A 17,308-nucleotide genomic window follows, 5' to 3' on the forward strand; every position below is an offset into this window, starting at 1 on the left:
ATGTAACCAGGAAAAACCTGCTAATAAAAGGCACTCCTTCAGAACAAAATGTTTTGTCTGACTGCTTTATCAGGAAACCAATTTACAATTACAACTTATTACTCTGTATAGAAAATGACAGCAGTGTGGAAACACTTTAAATCTGAGACTGGAGAGTATGGCAATGCTGATTTATTAAAGGATTAAAATTAGGGCTGTCAAGTGATTAAAAAAATTAATCGTGATTAATCGTGCTGTTAAACAACAATAGAATACCATTTATTTTAAATATTTTTTGATGTTTACTACATTTTCAAATATATTAATTTCAATTACAACACAGAATACAAAGTGTGCAGTGCTTACTTTATATTTATTTTTATTACAAATATTTGCACTGTAAAAAAACAAAAAAAATTGTATTTTTCAATTCACCTCATACAAGTACTGTAGTTCAATCTCTTTATCATGAAAATTGAACTTACAAATGTAGAATTATGTGAAATAAAACCCCTGCATTCAGAAATAAAACAATGTAAAACTTTAGAGCCTACAAGTCCACTCAGTCCTACTTCTTGGTCATTCAATCACTCAGAGTGGGGTGGGAGGAAGCTTTGTTTCATGGTCTCTGTGTGTATATAATGTCTTCTGCAGTTTCCACGATATGCTATGCATCCGATGAAGTGAGCTGTAGCTCACGAAAGCTCATGCTCAAATAAACTGGTTAGTCTCTAAGGTGCCACAAGTACTCCTTTTCTTCAGACAAATAAGGTTGGTTACAATTTGCAGGAGATAATGCTGCCTGCTTCTTGTTTAGAATGTCACCTGAAAGTGAGAACAGGCATTTGCATGGCAGTGTTGTAGCTGGCATTGCAAGGTATTTACGTGCCAGATGCACTGAAGATTCATATGTCCCTTCATGCTTCAACCACCATTCCAGGGGACATGCTTCCACACTGATGATGAGTTCTGCTTGATACCGATCGAAAGCAGTGCGGACCAATGCATGTTCATTTTCATCATCTGAGTCAGATGCCACCAACAGAAGGTTCGTTTTCTTTTTTGGTGGTTTGGGTTCTGTAGTTTCCGCATCAGAGTGTTGCTCTTTTAAGACTTCTAAAAGCATGCTCCAAACCTCATCCCTCTCAGATTTTGGATGGCACTTCAGATTCTTAAACCTTGGGTCGAATGCTGTAGCAATTTTTAGAAATCTCACATTGGTACCTTCTTTGCATTTTGTCAAATCTGCTGTGAAAGTATTCTTAAAATGCACATGTGCTGGTTCATCATCCTAGACTGCTATAACATGAAATATATGCAGAATGCGGGTAAAACGGAGCAGGAGACATACAATTCTTCCCCCAAGGAGTACAGTCACAAATTTAATTGATGCATTATTTTTTTAACGAGCATCATCAGCAGGGAAGCATGTCCTCTGGAATGGTGGCCGAAGCATGAAAGGGCATACAAATGTTTATCATATCTGGCATGTAAATATCTTTCAACTCCAGCTACAAAAGTGCCATGAGAATGTCTGTTCTCACTTTCAGGTGACATTGTGAGTAAGAAGCAGGTAGCAGTATCTCCTGTCAACGTAAACAAACTTGTTTGTCTTAGTGATTGACAGAATAAGAAATAGGACTGAGTGGACTTGTAGGCTCTAAAGTTTTAAACTGTTTTGTTTTTGAGTGCAATTATGTAACCAAAAAAAATCTGGATTTGTAAGTTACACTTTCATGATAAAGAGATTGCACTACAGTACTTGTATGAGGTGAATTGAAAAATACTATTTTTTTTTTATCATTTTTACAGTACAGATATTTGCAATCAAAAATAATAATATAAAGTGACCACTGTGAACTTTGTATTTTGTGTTGTAATTGAAATCAATACTGAAAATGTAGAAAAACATCCAAAAATATTTAATAAATTTCAATTGGTATTCTATTGCTATAAGTGCGATTAATCGTGATTAATTTTTTAGAATCTCCCACTGGGCATGGCTGGGATGCTGTGGGGCACCTGACGCTGCAGGAGGAAGTTGTGGACTTCTGCACATGGTTGGCATGGCTGAATGTGCACTCGCCAGTTCTCTTCGTGACTTCCCCTTCTATGTCACGCCCTCTTTGTCCATTTTTTGCTGTCCATTCACCAGTTCTTCCACGCTGTGGTCCAAGTTCATCTTTCCCTCCCCATCATGTAGAATGGCTGCTTGTGCACTGACTGTGCGTTCACTATTGCCTTCCCTGTCCTTACAAATCTGCATAGACACAGGCTGGATTTTGCTGTTAGCATGCTCTTCACAGTAATCAAGAGCATGTCTTTCCTGCCATTGATATTAATGAGGACTTTACCATTAGGTAAAGCTGATTGCAGGAATTGGCCTCTACATACAATATAGTTCCATATTCAGTTGATATGCTGTCCCGGGTCCCAGAGTTTTTCCTTCCATTGCAGCAAGAATCAGCTAAAAAGCTGTCTACACTAAGAAACCTTTAATATTAAGGGTTGGGGTTTTTTTGGTCAAGATAGGTCAAATCTGTTTACTTCATAACCCCTGACGATGTCATTTCCCATTTTTTTGATCAGTGCCTATTCTATTTTAAGAGTTAAAATAGCATGGATCGCTTACCTCTTTGTGGGAATCCTTATGTGCTTCCAGTGTTTTCATGATGGTTAGCTCCGCGTAGTTTTTAAACCTTGCTGGCTGATTTCTTAAGATCTCCCGCAATACTCTTAAAGCCAGGGCTCTTATTGAATGCTTAACCAAAGAGAAATACAAGTTGGAAACAAAATAATTTAACTTCAAAATGATAAGTTGGCCATATTCTGCTGGCAGTTATACAAACATAAGTCACGAGTCACTCCACAAATTCCAGTGAAGTGACTAGGGATTAAAATCAATGCAACTGAGAGCAGAATTGGTTCAGAGCTCTCCCCACTGTACAAAGATTCATATAGACAAGTGCATTCTCACTGATGGAGAAAGAACCAGAACAAATATAACATTTGCTAAATCCATTATCTTACTCTAGCGAAATATAAATTAGTGCTGAAAAGCAGTAAACCTGTATCACGGGGAGCTGATGATGAAGCTCAGATTGTATTTGTTTTTACTTTCCTGTTTTACTGAGTTCTGCAGATTTCACACTATCCATCTTCAAAGTGACAGTTCAAAACAGTGTTTCATATACAGATGCAATGAATCTACTTCGTGTTTTTGTAGCTTTTATGGAAATTACTTTCCTGGCTCTAAGCATTCAGCTAACACAGCCACACCTCTGATTTACGCACTGACCATTTACAGCAAAAGATCATGATTAGTGGGAATAGTAGAACAACCGCCTGAGTTATAGAACTGTTGTACCAAGTTTTTGGATTGCAGCCATTGCAAACAGTAACTATAATTTGAGCAGAGGACTAATTCCAAACTGAACCATTAAAGTACATCCTGATTCTTTGCTATTCACCTGTACGATTAACACGCTAACACAATTTAGTTGTCCTCAGCTTAGATCACCGTATCTTCTGATAGATGTATGACAACAAGAGCTGACACTATAGACAGTGACGCGTAAATTAATAATTGTCAAAATGTAAACATCTACTCTGCTTCAGAATTATATTTTCATTTTGCAAATGGGGAACAGATTCAAAAGGACTTCAGATGTTTTCTTATTGAACACAACAAGCATACAGTGGTACTGAACCAGGATAAAAACACCCCCAATCCTGTGAACAAGTATATATCCAAAATTATTTGCAAATGTAACCAACGTCACTTAGATGATTATGGCACTAATTTGTGGGCATAATTAGGGACTGAAGTCATCTAAGTCAGTGGTCTCCAAACTTTTTGGATCGCGCACCCCCAGGGCCAGCTCTAGGGGAAAAAAAAAGAAGAAGAGGAAGAAGAAGGGATGCCGCCGAAGATGGAGCGGGGGGAGCCGAGCTGCTGCCAGCATGCCGCCGAAGAATTAAAGGTCCAGGAGCGCTGCTGCCGCCGTGCCGGCGGTGCTCCTCCTGCCGGGCACCCCCAGGGATGGTCTTGCGCAACCCCTGGGGTACACACACCCCACTTTGGAGACCACTGATCTAAGTGATGAAAATTTGGGCCATAAATAGTCTTTCTTGTCAACTATCATCTATTAAAACTTTTGCAGTAGTTCTACATCTGTATTTCCTATTGTATGCCATTGTAGCCTGTTTAATGCCTAGGCCATTCTTCCCCATTAAAACACTGTTTTTATTATTATTATTATTTTTGACTGCTACTGGCATAATACTCTGGGAATAGAAGTCAAGCATTTGAAGGCAACTCAAAATCCATCAGTGAGATGACTGAGCATGGAAGGATTGTCAATATCCTCTTCTAATGCAAAGAGACTGGGCGGATAGCACTACTGGCAAGAAGGTGATGGTGTATCAGATACAGATAGTACACGCTAAAGCTACCGAACCAACATGGACAAACTGTCATCTCAGAATAAATGATGTACAAGAGAGTTAAATATAACACCAGACTCTTACATCTTTGTCTCCAAGTGTTTCTAGCAGCAAGAGCAAAATGGTTTTGAAATGTTCCTCCCAAACTCCCAGGTTATCTTCTCGCGTGATCTTCAGCAGCTCAAGCAGGGCTCCTTTCCGTTCTTCCACCCGTTCATTGTGGTTGGACAGTTCTTTCAGAAGATCAGCCACCAAATCGGAATGATCAATGGATACTTCTAGGACAAATGAAAACAGGTCAGTTTCACTGGGGAAAAAAAAGCAGCTGCCAGTGCTTTCAGGATTTATGACGGGGATGTGCCAAACCCAGGCCAGTCATACTGGACACATGGCAACCCCATATTTTAAGCAAAGCCCCACAAGACTGGTTAGAAACAGACTCTAGTCAGGAACATGCAAATTCTAGGATCTCTTTAGGACTGTTCTAACTTATGCCTGGCTACTCAAACACTTCAAACAAGTTGGATAGGGTGATAGGAAGTGAAGAAGGAATAGAGGGAATGAATGAAATGACTGCATCTCTTAGTTGCTCATTACCAGATGTTTGAAAATGAAGCATTACTTCTAGACAATATTATACACTTTCTGGTTTCCAATTAGAATCCATTGATACCCGTTTTCAATCTAAATGATTTTCTAACAACCCTTTTTGTTTATGACTATATATACACACATAAAAACCCCACTCCCCATATTAGGAGTTCCTACACACACAATAGAAAGCGTTCCCACACAACAATTTAGGAGTTCAATTCTTCTCCCAATTAAGTCAACAGCAAAATTTGCATTAATTTTAATGGCCGCAGGACCAGCACCGGAAGAGGTTATGAATAAAACAATACAGCTGAAACTGAATTGAAACAAATGACAATATTGCCTAATAAACTCATATGCAAGTTCTGTTACTCATGCAGTCACTGTGTATTCATTTGAACCCCTACCTGAGTAAAACATGATGTATATTTATATAAAGAAACCATTTGCAGGGTTGTGTCCCATGACAATTTAAACATGTAAATGTAAAATACAGAACAAAATGAACAGCTTGAGAATTTATAATACAAGCAGATACCAACCATCCCGAAGCTGATCCATATCATCATCAAACACAGCCTCTTTTAAGGCAGTCTTGTCGTAGGTGTTGATTGTGTCCGAATAAGGGTAGGGGTTGTAATCTCGGGCTCGGGGCCCTGAAAAAGCGCGTGGAGGCTGAGTATTAAGTAGAGAGGTTTTGTTATCTAGAGCCATCCTTCCTCCTTCCATGACATCACTGCTTCCCCGTACATCACTGGCAGGTGCAGCTATTCCACCGTCTCGTGACACCTGAATGGATCAGACAGAACAGAAATGGAATTTTAGATTATTCTTTTAATCTCACCAGAGATGCAGCCTTTTAGATTTAATACCAACATCCACTAAAATAAAACCAAGCATCATAAATTTTGCATCTAATCTAATTTTCTGAAGATTAAAATATTGATATTGTCTCTTTTCATGAATTATGTACCTATTACTGTCCCAAAAGATTTCATTGGTGAAAACTTGAGCACAAGTCAACAAATAAAAGGACACTAGGTACTCCTAAATTTGCACAAACTCCTGCAACTTGGCAAAACCCAGAAAGAGATCACTAAGCAGGCTCAGGTACACATATTCTTGAAAACAAAGTTGCAAAAGAAGCAAGTGAAACTGAAAAAATGAGGACTTGTATTGAGGTTAATGAGAGCCCAACTCTGAAAATTCTACGAGGTATGTCAGGAAACCGCAGCTCCCAGGGGCAAGGGAGCGTTAGGTCTCCATTTTAGCATGATGAGCACAAGTTAATGCCAAACATTTGTTATGATGACTTAAAAAAAAAAAAGTCTTCCAAAAGGCCAGAGAATACGTGGCTTTAAAATACACTTGAGTGACATTGTGCTAACCTAAATGTCTCTCTTTCCCAATAAGAAGCAGAAGTTTAACTTGCAGAAGCATTTAAAACCATTAATGGCCCCAATTTTGCCCTCCTTAAGAAGCATGATGACTAACACCTTTTATCACAAGTAGTTCCACTGACCTCCAGGAAACCACATGCAGTGTAAGGTACTATTCCGTGATTTGAACCATAAGTTACTATGAAACCTTTATATGAATTAGCTACAAATTGGGGGGAAACAATTAATGCACTTTGAAGATTTGTATCTTACTTTTTCTGCTATAAGCCTTAATACATGTTCCATGTTGAGAAATCCTGAGGTGAGAAATCCAATATTAGCATTTATTTCTTACACAGTCCAAACTCCCGCTGAAGTCAAGATAAGTGAATTTCAAATGGAGTTTGACATGAGTAAGGATCTATAGAATTTGGCCCCATGATTTTAGGACGAGACAATTATATGTGGAAATATACCCCTATGGCAAAGAAAACAAAGGAAACAATTCCAAATCATGACAAAGGAGCTTAAAATACAAGCCAGCAAACCAAAGGCTGATTTCGCAAACTGTGTTTTAGAATCTTATTAATAGCCTACTTACGTCACAGTCCTTCTTCCCATCACGCTTGATTGGTTCATTCAGATCCTCTTGACTACGGAAACTAAACTTTTCAATTGCCTCTGTGACTCCACGAAGAGAGCTGTAGATTTCATCGGAATTTAGGTTCTCTGTGTCATAATCCAGCATGCTATAGGTCAAATGCATATTGTAAGATGTCACATACCAAAGTAAGAATCAACTTTTGACCTTGAATAACATTATGACCAGCTCGAAACAGGATGAGTTGGAGTTCCATTTCTAACAGTGACTTGTAACAAAATGTGGACAGAACCTAGGCAGATTTTGGGCCTAATTTCCTTTTCACACAGATGTAATTAATGACCAGTTCCATTGAAGTCAATGGAGTTATAGGGTGTAAACGAGAGGAGAATTAGGTGCACTGTTAGTTAAATTCCACAGTAAGTGCACTAGTTTTCATAGTCAGAAACCTACCCCTCAAAATGGAATAAAGGCATTGTTAAGTTAAAAACAAACAAAAACAAAAAACAATGAATATGAGAATTCAAAGATTTAATGCAGGTATAAATGAAACTTTTATTTTTGCTTTTAAATTTCATGTTAAATATGTCAAATATCTTCTATGTCAATGGATTCAAATGTGCAAGAGATGCTTAACTTGAGAGGGACAATTACATGGACTTGACTGACTTTATTTCATTTAAATTCTTACAATAATAAAAATGAACACACTTGCATGATGATCTGTTAGTGGAAATATTGCAGATGACACTGGGAAAACTGACTCTCTAATTCAAACTTGACTTTTGAACCCACCATGAGACCACCAGGAATTCTTCACTCATGGGAAGGCATATATGAGTCTCTGGTCTTCCCTTAAGAGCTATCTGAAATGGCATCCTCTGGAGTCTCACGAGAAAAATGACTATTATACAAGGGCAAAAGCTATAAAAGGTGTAGGAAAAAAAACTGGAAAGAAAGATAAGCTCCTGCCTGCTCCAAAAATAAAAAGAATAAGGAGTTATCGGCAGGACTCTGTTCTGCCCAGGGAGGAGAAGCTGAGTTTGTAGCCATGTCTAAATCAGTGCCTACAAAGGCTTTTCATGGAGACCATCCAGTTTTTCTGGAGGAACCTAAGGGCTCAGAAAGCAAGGAACAAACAGACCAAAGGATTTAGGTACATGTGCATCATCAACTCTCTGGACAATAAATGGCAGATGTGGACACCCTGTATGCACAGGTGGGTTTCAGTTTGGAACTATTTGGAAGAAGACATGATGGCTTAGAGGAAGGTGCCCAGAGTGAAATATCTGCATCATCCTATCACAAAACAAAGAAATTCCTCGCAGGGTGGAGGAATCAGGAAATGGGAAGCTTCTTTTGACTTGTGGACACACAGGCCGTCTTTCTACAGAATAAGGTAGAACATTATCTAGAACCTCTCATTCCTTCTGGAAGAGATTCAAGATCTTCAGAAGGAGGATAAGATTTAGGTCTCTTGATTCCTTTGAGAGTAAAGAATATTAGAAATAGATATAATCCCTGGCTCTCTGTCAATATACTCACTCAAAAAAAACAGCACAAGCATGAGCACTAGTACAGAATGTACGTCGTATGTTTTGGCAAAGAAACCAAAGGACAACTCCCGAACTCTAAACAAACAATGTCTCTGAGGCAAGGTCTGGCTGGAAGGAAAAATGAAACCCTTTAACAGGCTGGGAGCTGGGAACAAAAGCTGCTTATGAACCTTGAGGAATTATAAAATTGCAGACCTTTCAGGCTAGCAAAGGATGGATAATGCTTTAAATTGTTCTAAAATGCAACGTATGACTGCACCACGTACAAATGGAAACCAGAGGCCTTTTTGAGTTCCTGATGGACATCAGATGGGAGTCAGACAAGTCTGAGTTGATATCAACTTTAAAAAATTATGTTGAGCTCACTCAGTCACCTTTCCATCAAGGACAGCAAGAGTTTTGCAAATGGTTAAATGAGTAGCAAATCACTCCATGAGGTAAGTGCATCTCAGCGTTACTATACCTATTTTACAAACAGCTAAACAGACACCGAGTGGTTAAGTGATTTGCCCAAGGTCACACAATAAAAAACAAGCAGAATCAAGAACTGATCTCCAGGAATCCTGACTCCCCAGGCTTCTGCTATAATTATTACTCCTTCCCTTAAAGAACAATACCCGTCTGACAAATACTAAAGGCCAAATTTTGCCATTACATATGCATATACTCAACATGTACATGAAGGTAGAATTTATACCTAAAACGATAAAAATTTATATTGCAGTGAACCAACTCCCAAAGAATTGATCAAAGTAAAGAATTTGTGATGCCAAAGCAATAAAGCAAGATCTGAACAAAGAGGAACATTTCTGTGTGAGGGACAGTGGTTGGGAGTGTTCCTTATGGCACAAATTTAAAATTTTATGTAATGTAAAGACTACAGTGGCTTATAAATTCACAAGCCATCTGCCTATTTTCATACCTCAACAGTGAATCTGTGAAAGAGATCGCATAATGGGAGAGCACAGTTTTGCATTTTAAATGAAATAATACTCTATATGTGAACAAACACATCTATCAATTTGCCAGTACGTGTTTGTTTACTATATAGGTAATATGATGGAAACACAAATAAATGTAAGATGGATCTACATATACCTTCCAAAAAACAGACTGTCAACCACAACAGAAAAAATAATGACCCATGCAGAAAACTGGAAGAGTTACAGGATGAACAAGAAGGGATGAGTAGAGATAAGCAGCTTTTAGGGATGTCACAACATTATTTTCCGTCTGCCACGGTATCAAACACAATATGGCAATTTACCAATCTTGCTTCCTTTTCTGGTGTTTGAAATGTATTTTATTTTCTTAAAACAGTGTTTTTTAATTGGTGACACAATTAGCTAGGTAATCAACAGTTTAGCATCCTTAAGCAGCACCCCGTAATTCTACCTGCTTGCAGTTCCTCCTTTCACTTTCAAGCTTATGGCTGGTGTATACCTCAATGTTATCAGCTTGTTGTCACAATAGGCATATCTTAGTGTTTGATAATCAGAGGTGGAATGATAAAAGAACCCTTCAGTACGAGGCTAGACAAGAAGGACCAGATCCAAAGCCCACTTACACCAATCGGTTGATTTTTATGTTACTGGATCAGGCACGAAATCAGAATCATATTGATCTTACTGATACTGATCTCTATATATTTAAGTAGATTCTAACGAAAAAACAATTCTATTTTGCTCACTAACTTCAAATACCTGTCTTTGAGAATGTCCTAGATTTGCAGATTTTAAGTCCAGTAGGGACCACTATTATCATCTAGTCTGATTTCCTGCACAACACAGGCCATGGAATTCCACCTGAAAGCTCAGTAACTTGGCCCACAACTTTTGAAAATGTTTAGTTTTTTGACTATCTTTAGCTTAGCCAACATTGCATAAAATGTGCACTAAAGGAAAGTCTCCTAATATAGCTCTGACACCATTGTTTAATATTTTCCAGTTTGGAACTTCTTGCTTACAGGAAAAAATACACAGTCCACTCTAAGGCAATATTTCCATTAAAGTCAGGAGTAAGCACAGTCAATGGGAGTTTTGCCTGGGGAAAGACTTACAGGATTTGAACCTATGTTCCTAAATAAACTCAGCAATCTAAATTAGAAATGTACCTGAAGAGCAACATTTGGATCCAAATTTTCCTGAAAATTTGGATCTGTAATTCTGGTTCAGCCCACTCTACAGGTAGAGGCCAGAAAGGGTCAAAACGGGCAAATGCTGATCCTAAGCAGTGGTAAACAGTTGCTGAAAACCTCCTGTGACAATGACATTCAATAAAAAATTATTTTTTCATGACGTTAGACAGCCACATGGGAAACTCTATGATCCTAGTTGGCAGGCAAGTACTGCAACATCGTATGAGCATGCTTCATCTTCACAGTGCTTTATAGACATTAATTCCTCACAACAGCCCTGTGAGATCCCAGCTTGCATTTGCAAGTGCCTATTTGTGTGCATCCATGCATATTTCACACGGGTAATTTAGGTGCCTCCGTTTGAAGACCGAGCCCAGAATGTCACGAGACTCGTACCATGTAATATAATCAGAACAGCCGAAACTGGAGAATTACTGAGTTCTGCATTGGAATTCAAACTGTATGAAACACAACAGGAGAAAGGCTTCCCAGAAGATTCGATCTGAGACTTTTTTTCAATGCTGTGCTTTCCCGTGTAAGGAATGAATGACAGAAATGCCACCTGCAGTCTCTGTAAGTTAATACTCTATGATTTCCAACAGACGAGAAAGCAGCTAGTTCCATTCACACAGAGCTTCACAGACCACCAAGGGCCCGGGGTTTATTCTCCTTTGGATGAAAATCTCTGGAAACATCCTGTCCCATTTTGAGAAAATTCCATCATTTGAAAGGTAAATAATATTGTGACACCTCAGACAAGTTGGTTTAACAGGTAGCTTGTTACCTGGGCGAGTAAGAGCGTCTGAAAGTCTTGTGGGAAGGAGCAGTGGGGATGGAGTTAGGCTGAGAAAGGGGAGGGGGGTGCTTCGACAGCCCATCTGCACTCCAACCCCAGAAACGACTGCAGTGATCAGACAAGGGGGCGGGGGGAAGAGAGAAAACAGGAAAAAAGGGAGAAAAAAAAGAAACTATAATCTGAGTGGTTTAGTGTTCTCATGCTTCCTGAGAAAGAAAGAAAGAAAGAAAGAGAAAGAAAGAAAGTTTAACAGAAACAAAATGAGACAAGAATACTCCATCGGTCTCCTTCAGGTCATTGCTTTGGCCTTTAGTGTTGGTTTAGATGTTTATTGTTATTATTATTAATATAATTTAAACAGGCCAGTCCCTGCCTCTTTTATTTAATATATTTCAGACAATGGATGTAGCTTTTAAACACAATTCCTGAAATACTGTAAGTGAACTATGCTCTGTACATGTGCCTGGATTCAACCTTTGAGCAGATGTTTTTATACAACGGAATTTACCTGGAAAAGAGCAAGGGGAAGAAAGCCTGTTAAAGGGGTTTCAGAGTAACAGCCATGTTAGTCTGTATTCGTAAAAAGAAAAGGAGTACTTGTGGCACCTTAGAGACTAACCAATTTATCTGTGTATGCATCCGATGAAGTGAGCTGTAGCTCACGAAAGCTTATGCTCAAATAAATTGGTTAGTCTCTAAGGTGCCACAAGTACTCCTTTTCTTTTTGTTAAAGGGGTTTGATTCTAATCAGATATCCACAGGTGTACTGTGTGGCTTGTAATATCTGGTTCTGTGTGCATGCACAGAGCTGCATATAGTGAAATCCTGCAGTCTATACAGGCAAAATTCCCATTGACATCAGTGGGTGTTTAGTTTAAGAACTTTGGGACTTGGTCCTATGACAGTTCTTGAGCTACCCCACTTGTTTTATAATCAAGCAAAAGTGGACACAACTTCTGGGTCATAGGCTCAAACTGAACCCAGCTCAGCAACAGATGAAAAGCATTTCTTGACGGTTCTTGGTGTGGCATATACCACGAGTTTGTGGTCACAATCCAGATACCAGAGGAAAATACTGAAAAGAATAACCACAATTGTCATCATTCTTGACAACCTCAGCAGGTTGTCCTATATATAGGACTGAATCAGCCATGGAGACTCAACTGTCCTCTCACTCATACAGGGATCCCTCCAGGCCATAGTTGAGGTGAAACTGCAAAATTGCATGGGGAAAGCGCCTGATAAATCAGAGAGCTTTCTAGTTTGAAGGGTCAATCCAGCAGTCAGGATGATGGTACCATTAAAGTAGCCTATTGAAGGAAGGGTAACCTTCTGGTTAGAATCTACTATTCTCTCTTCTTGGGGGTAAACCAGCTCTAGGGTGACTGTGGTCCCAGAAATAGGAAGACCAGAACAGTGAGCTGCTAGGCATGGGAGAAACAGGAAGCTCATTTCATGAGTTTCTGAGACACTCCCTTTATACAGAGATTATCTTTGACACTCCTACTCATCACTGCAGGCTTGAATTTCCTCCTGGGGTAGGTAAGCCCGCCTTGTAGCCGGTGTTCCAGAACCTGTGCAGGTCAGATAGGGTACATGTACACATCAAAGAAAACCCCGCGGCTGGCCCATACCAGTCAACTCAGGCTCACGGACTGGGGCTGTGGGGCTATTCATTGTGCAGACTTCCAGGCTCGGGCTGGAACCTGGGCTCTAGGACGCTGTGGGGTGGGAGGATCCCAGGGCTCCAGCTCCAGCCTGGAAGTCTATACAGCAATGAAACAGCCCCACAGCCTGCGGCCCGCGAGCCCAAGAGGACTGGCACAGGCCAGCCATGGATTTTTCTTTGCTGTGTAGACATACCTTGTGTCACTCTCCTTTCTACTGGGCCAATCCCTGGCTTAGACACTGAGTTTTAATTCAAATCATTCTGCATGTTTCTTTTGTGATATGTCTGCATAATGGCCATACAATTGTAAGATAAGAGCAACAGGTTTATTTTTATTTTATTTTTTTAAAACAACCCACTTTCAACTGGACACTGATTAAACTAGAGCCAATATTCAATGAGCATGTCAAATGCCTGAGAGCAGAAACAAATTGCTTGTGTCAAGGCAGAATGAGTAATTAGAAGCACAAACTTGCATCTTTGACATACACGTCTCTGATTTTGTAGTATCCCCTTTAAACCACCCCTTCTCCAAATCTGCTAAAAAACCTATTCCTGGCAAGCAGGTTGGATTGTCTGCCTCTCTGTCTATCAGTTCATTCTCATCTTACATGTGTTTCCAGATTTCTGTTCTTGAGCTGTTGGGAGTATTCAGTGTGCCACTTTGTTTCTATTAAGTTTGAGTTCATTGTATCTAAAAAGGTCACTTTCATGTACAAATAAGTGAAAGATGCTACAAGACTGGAAACAGATACAAGTCAGAAATCTTTCTAGTGCACAAAACAGCAGTGCCATTCGAAAACCCATTTGAAGAGCAGTGTCAGGACATTCATTCATTAGCCAGGAATCAAGCAACAGGTGTTACAGAAATGCAGTAGTTTGCAAGAATGTTGCTTTACAAAAAAAAAATTACGACCATAAAATTCCATATCTCGAATCTCACCTACCTGTAAGACGCATTGCTGGATACTACAAGCTCATTCTTACTGTATAACCTCGGTTACTCTGTTAAGATCATTTCAATTCTTCCCCTCACCTAACGCTGAAGTTGTGAAAACGTCTTTTTGCAAAGGAAACACACTGAGGCTTAGTCTATATTACAAACTTATGTCAATATAACTACGTTGCTCAGGGTGAAGAAAATCCACACGCCTGAGCGATGCAGTTATACTGACCAAACTCCTGGTGTAGACAGCACTAGTCAATGGTAGGGCTTCTCTCATTGACATAGCTACTGCCTTTTGGGGAGGTGGATACCCACGCTGACAGGAGAAGTTCTCCTGTAGGCGCAGGTGGCATCTTCACTAAGCACTACAGGTGTGCAGCTGTAGCGGTGTATAGGTAGACAAGCCCTAAATTTCTTGTATTTCCCAATTCTCACAATTTTACAGTAGGGCAGACATCTAAATCCACTGTAACTAAATACAATTCCCTTTCATTTTGATTTTTTTGTTGTTGAATTATTTCCTGTGCAGATTATTTTTCTAGGGTGGAATTTGGTATTTTCATACTGTAAGTATTCTAAATACGATACTGCATTTAATCAACACTTAACATTGTAAACAAATCAACATGAGCACATGCTATACAAATGGTGGGCTAAATTCTCCCATCATTTATACTCATGTACCCCGACTTAACTTTATGGGCTTTTGGGTTGCAAGTTGGGACAGAATTTGACCCATTCATTTAATCTTATTCCCTCAACATAATTAAGGAACTCCACAGGCAAATTTAAAATCAGCATGCAACATCTTGGCTGATAAAAGATAGTTTCCAAATTGGAGTGGTACTCTCTATACTGGGTAATTAGAGCCCCAATACTCCTTTTTATTACAGTACATTATTTATTAAATCTCAAAAGCCATTCCTCATTCAATACAATGGCAAACCATTCATTTCAGGGTCACATTTGATTCACTCAGGAGTTGTTCTTTCTTCATGTTCAGACATGTGCTTTCTCTCTAGTTTCCACATTTTGATTGTTTCTTACATTACTCAAAAATATTTTTTTAAACTAAAAACCATAGAAAGCAAGAAAAAAAAATCCCCAAACTGATACAAATAGGAAAGCAGCTCACTAATGCAGTAGATATTCTTTAGTGAATCTGAAGCAGAACTGGCTGGATTTAATGAAATCAAGAGCAAAAGCCAGAAGCATTTTGTAAGCAAAGTATCTTCCAAACAGAAGGGGGTATTTACACACTCAGTTTTGCCTGGTTCAAAATGTTAGCTGTTGGTATCAGCAAAATTTAGCGCAGTCATAATTTTACAGCTCAATCCAAATGGCCTGAACATGAAGAGAATCACGGAATTTAATTGCGAAGGCAACAATATGAGAAATGGCAAAAGCCAGTAATTTCATGCAAGAACAAGGGCTTGCACACTGTATCCATATATAGGGCCACTGGTTTCAGTGGAGCCAAGCAGAGTCAGCTGAGGACCTGGACCACAGAACGTAAGCATTAGGGGCAAGATCTCCAGATCTGGGCATAGCAGTTGTGCTCACTGAAACCTAAGTGCCTCCATAGGAACCACATGGTGTCAAGTATCAGGGGGTAGCCATGTTAGTCTGTATCCACAAAAATAACAAGGAGTCTGGTGGCACCTTAAAGACTAACAGATTTATTTGGGCATAAGCTTTTGTGGGTAAAAAACCACTTCAGATGCATCTCCTTGTTGTTTTCAAAGGAACCACAGTTATCCAATTGGCATATGTAAATGGGATTGCTAGCCCCTTGGATGTACATATGCCTAGAAATCTACATTTTCAGGTCAAATCCAAATGTAATTTTCAAAATCAAAGTTGCTGGTAGGAATTGAGGCTAATATTTCAAGTAGTTGCACTTAAGCGGCGAATGCGAAATATGCAGCGATGCAGACACACGCAGGTGAATGGAACAGCGGGTGAAGCAATGGCAAACTGCATATGTAACTGAGGTACAATCCTTTGAAAATGTAAACCTTACCCTTTAGAGACAAACAGGTTTTTAAACTATAGGGATGTGTGGGAATAGTGGAAATCCTTCTCTTTGAATATTTTCTACCCAAATGGCTAAAACTTTTTTATTGAAAAACTTTGCCAAATTTCAAATCAAAGGACAGTTTTAATCTTCTAAAATTTAGAGGTTATATCAGAGACACAATGATAACTATACCAGTGCCATTCATGCTGGTATAATGAGTCATAATCACTTTCCATAGTCTGTTAGCACTTTTTCCAAAACTTTTTTTTTTTAAATAAGTAGCAAATGTACCCTTCCAGCTACAGCTAAAATCACTCTTGTTCTACAGATTTTAAAATGGCTTCTAAGGCAGTTCCTTTTTCCACTTCTCATTTAAATGTTGGTCTTGGATAGCTAAATAAAATGAGGAAATTAAGCACGATTATTTTAAAATGAATCAAAGTTCTTACTCCGTGTTTCCAAGATCTATATGAAAATTTGAAGGAATTACTGTTCCAAAGGAAAAGGCCTCCAGAATTCTACATAGTGACAGGAACTGCTTCCTGATACAGAAGTGTGTCTTCCAAAATCATATGTCCTCTCTAGCTGTACCTAGAGAACATGGTAGATGAAAAAATGTCTACAGATACTGAACTTGAAACCCAGGGAAATGGACATTTTGAGGCACTGGAAATAGTGAAGCACCATTTCTATAAAATCATATAAGAGGATCTGAAATTAGGAGAGGTAACAAGGAAAGTACCAACAGATGCAAACAAAAAGACAAACTAAATGGCAATAAATGAAGTGGTGAATATCGGCTGTTTTATAAAGACCAAAACCAAAACAGACATATCAAAATGTCATGGATTTAAAACTAGCTGCTGCATGCAAGTACTACCAATGACTTTGCATTTTGAACCACATAGACACAGAGATCTTTGCCTATAATTTCCCATGCCAGCAATTCAAAATCTTAACATCCCAGCAAGGAGAAGAGGAAGCACTGCTATTGGGATCGTCTCTCTGAAGTGAAATCCTAGTACTTTTATTAGTGAAAATTCCCTGTTAAAAAACACTTCCCATCCTTAACCCCACGGTTGATTATTCAATCTAATCTTGCAAGCTCTAAGGCTGGCTCTGTAGTGAAGAAGATTTAGGGATGTGAAAATGTGTTTAGATACCCTGAAACTTTTGGCCTTCGGA

The 17,308-nt window shown here is 39.1% G+C and overlaps 1 protein-coding gene across 41 annotated transcripts in view; it reads right to left on the reverse strand.

The window, feature by feature from the left end:
- The window catches only part of CLASP1 (cytoplasmic linker associated protein 1), a 266,722-nt gene that overhangs the window by 17,594 nt on the left and 231,820 nt on the right, over window positions 1-17,308 (reverse strand). For 17 of the 41 annotated variants that reach the window (XM_043525472.1, XM_043525461.1, XM_043525463.1 and 14 more), the window contains 5 exons: window positions 11,477-11,593; window positions 7,000-7,147; window positions 5,562-5,808; window positions 4,510-4,703; window positions 2,612-2,740 (listed from right to left, as the gene is read on the reverse strand). In XM_043525472.1, coding sequence (XP_043381407.1) covers window positions 2,612-2,740; window positions 4,510-4,703; window positions 5,562-5,808; window positions 7,000-7,147; window positions 11,477-11,593 — 835 coding nt within the window. The remainder of the gene's footprint in view (window positions 1-2,611; window positions 2,741-4,509; window positions 4,704-5,561; window positions 5,809-6,999; window positions 7,148-11,476; window positions 11,594-17,308) is intronic. The other 24 variants (XM_037912897.2, XM_027833968.3, XM_037912892.2 and 21 more) reach the window with 3 other exon arrangements.

Source organism: Chelonia mydas, chromosome 11 (assembly GCF_015237465.2).
Source record: "Chelonia mydas isolate rCheMyd1 chromosome 11, rCheMyd1.pri.v2, whole genome shotgun sequence".
In the NCBI taxonomy this organism is placed as follows: domain Eukaryota; kingdom Metazoa; phylum Chordata; order Testudines; family Cheloniidae; genus Chelonia; species Chelonia mydas.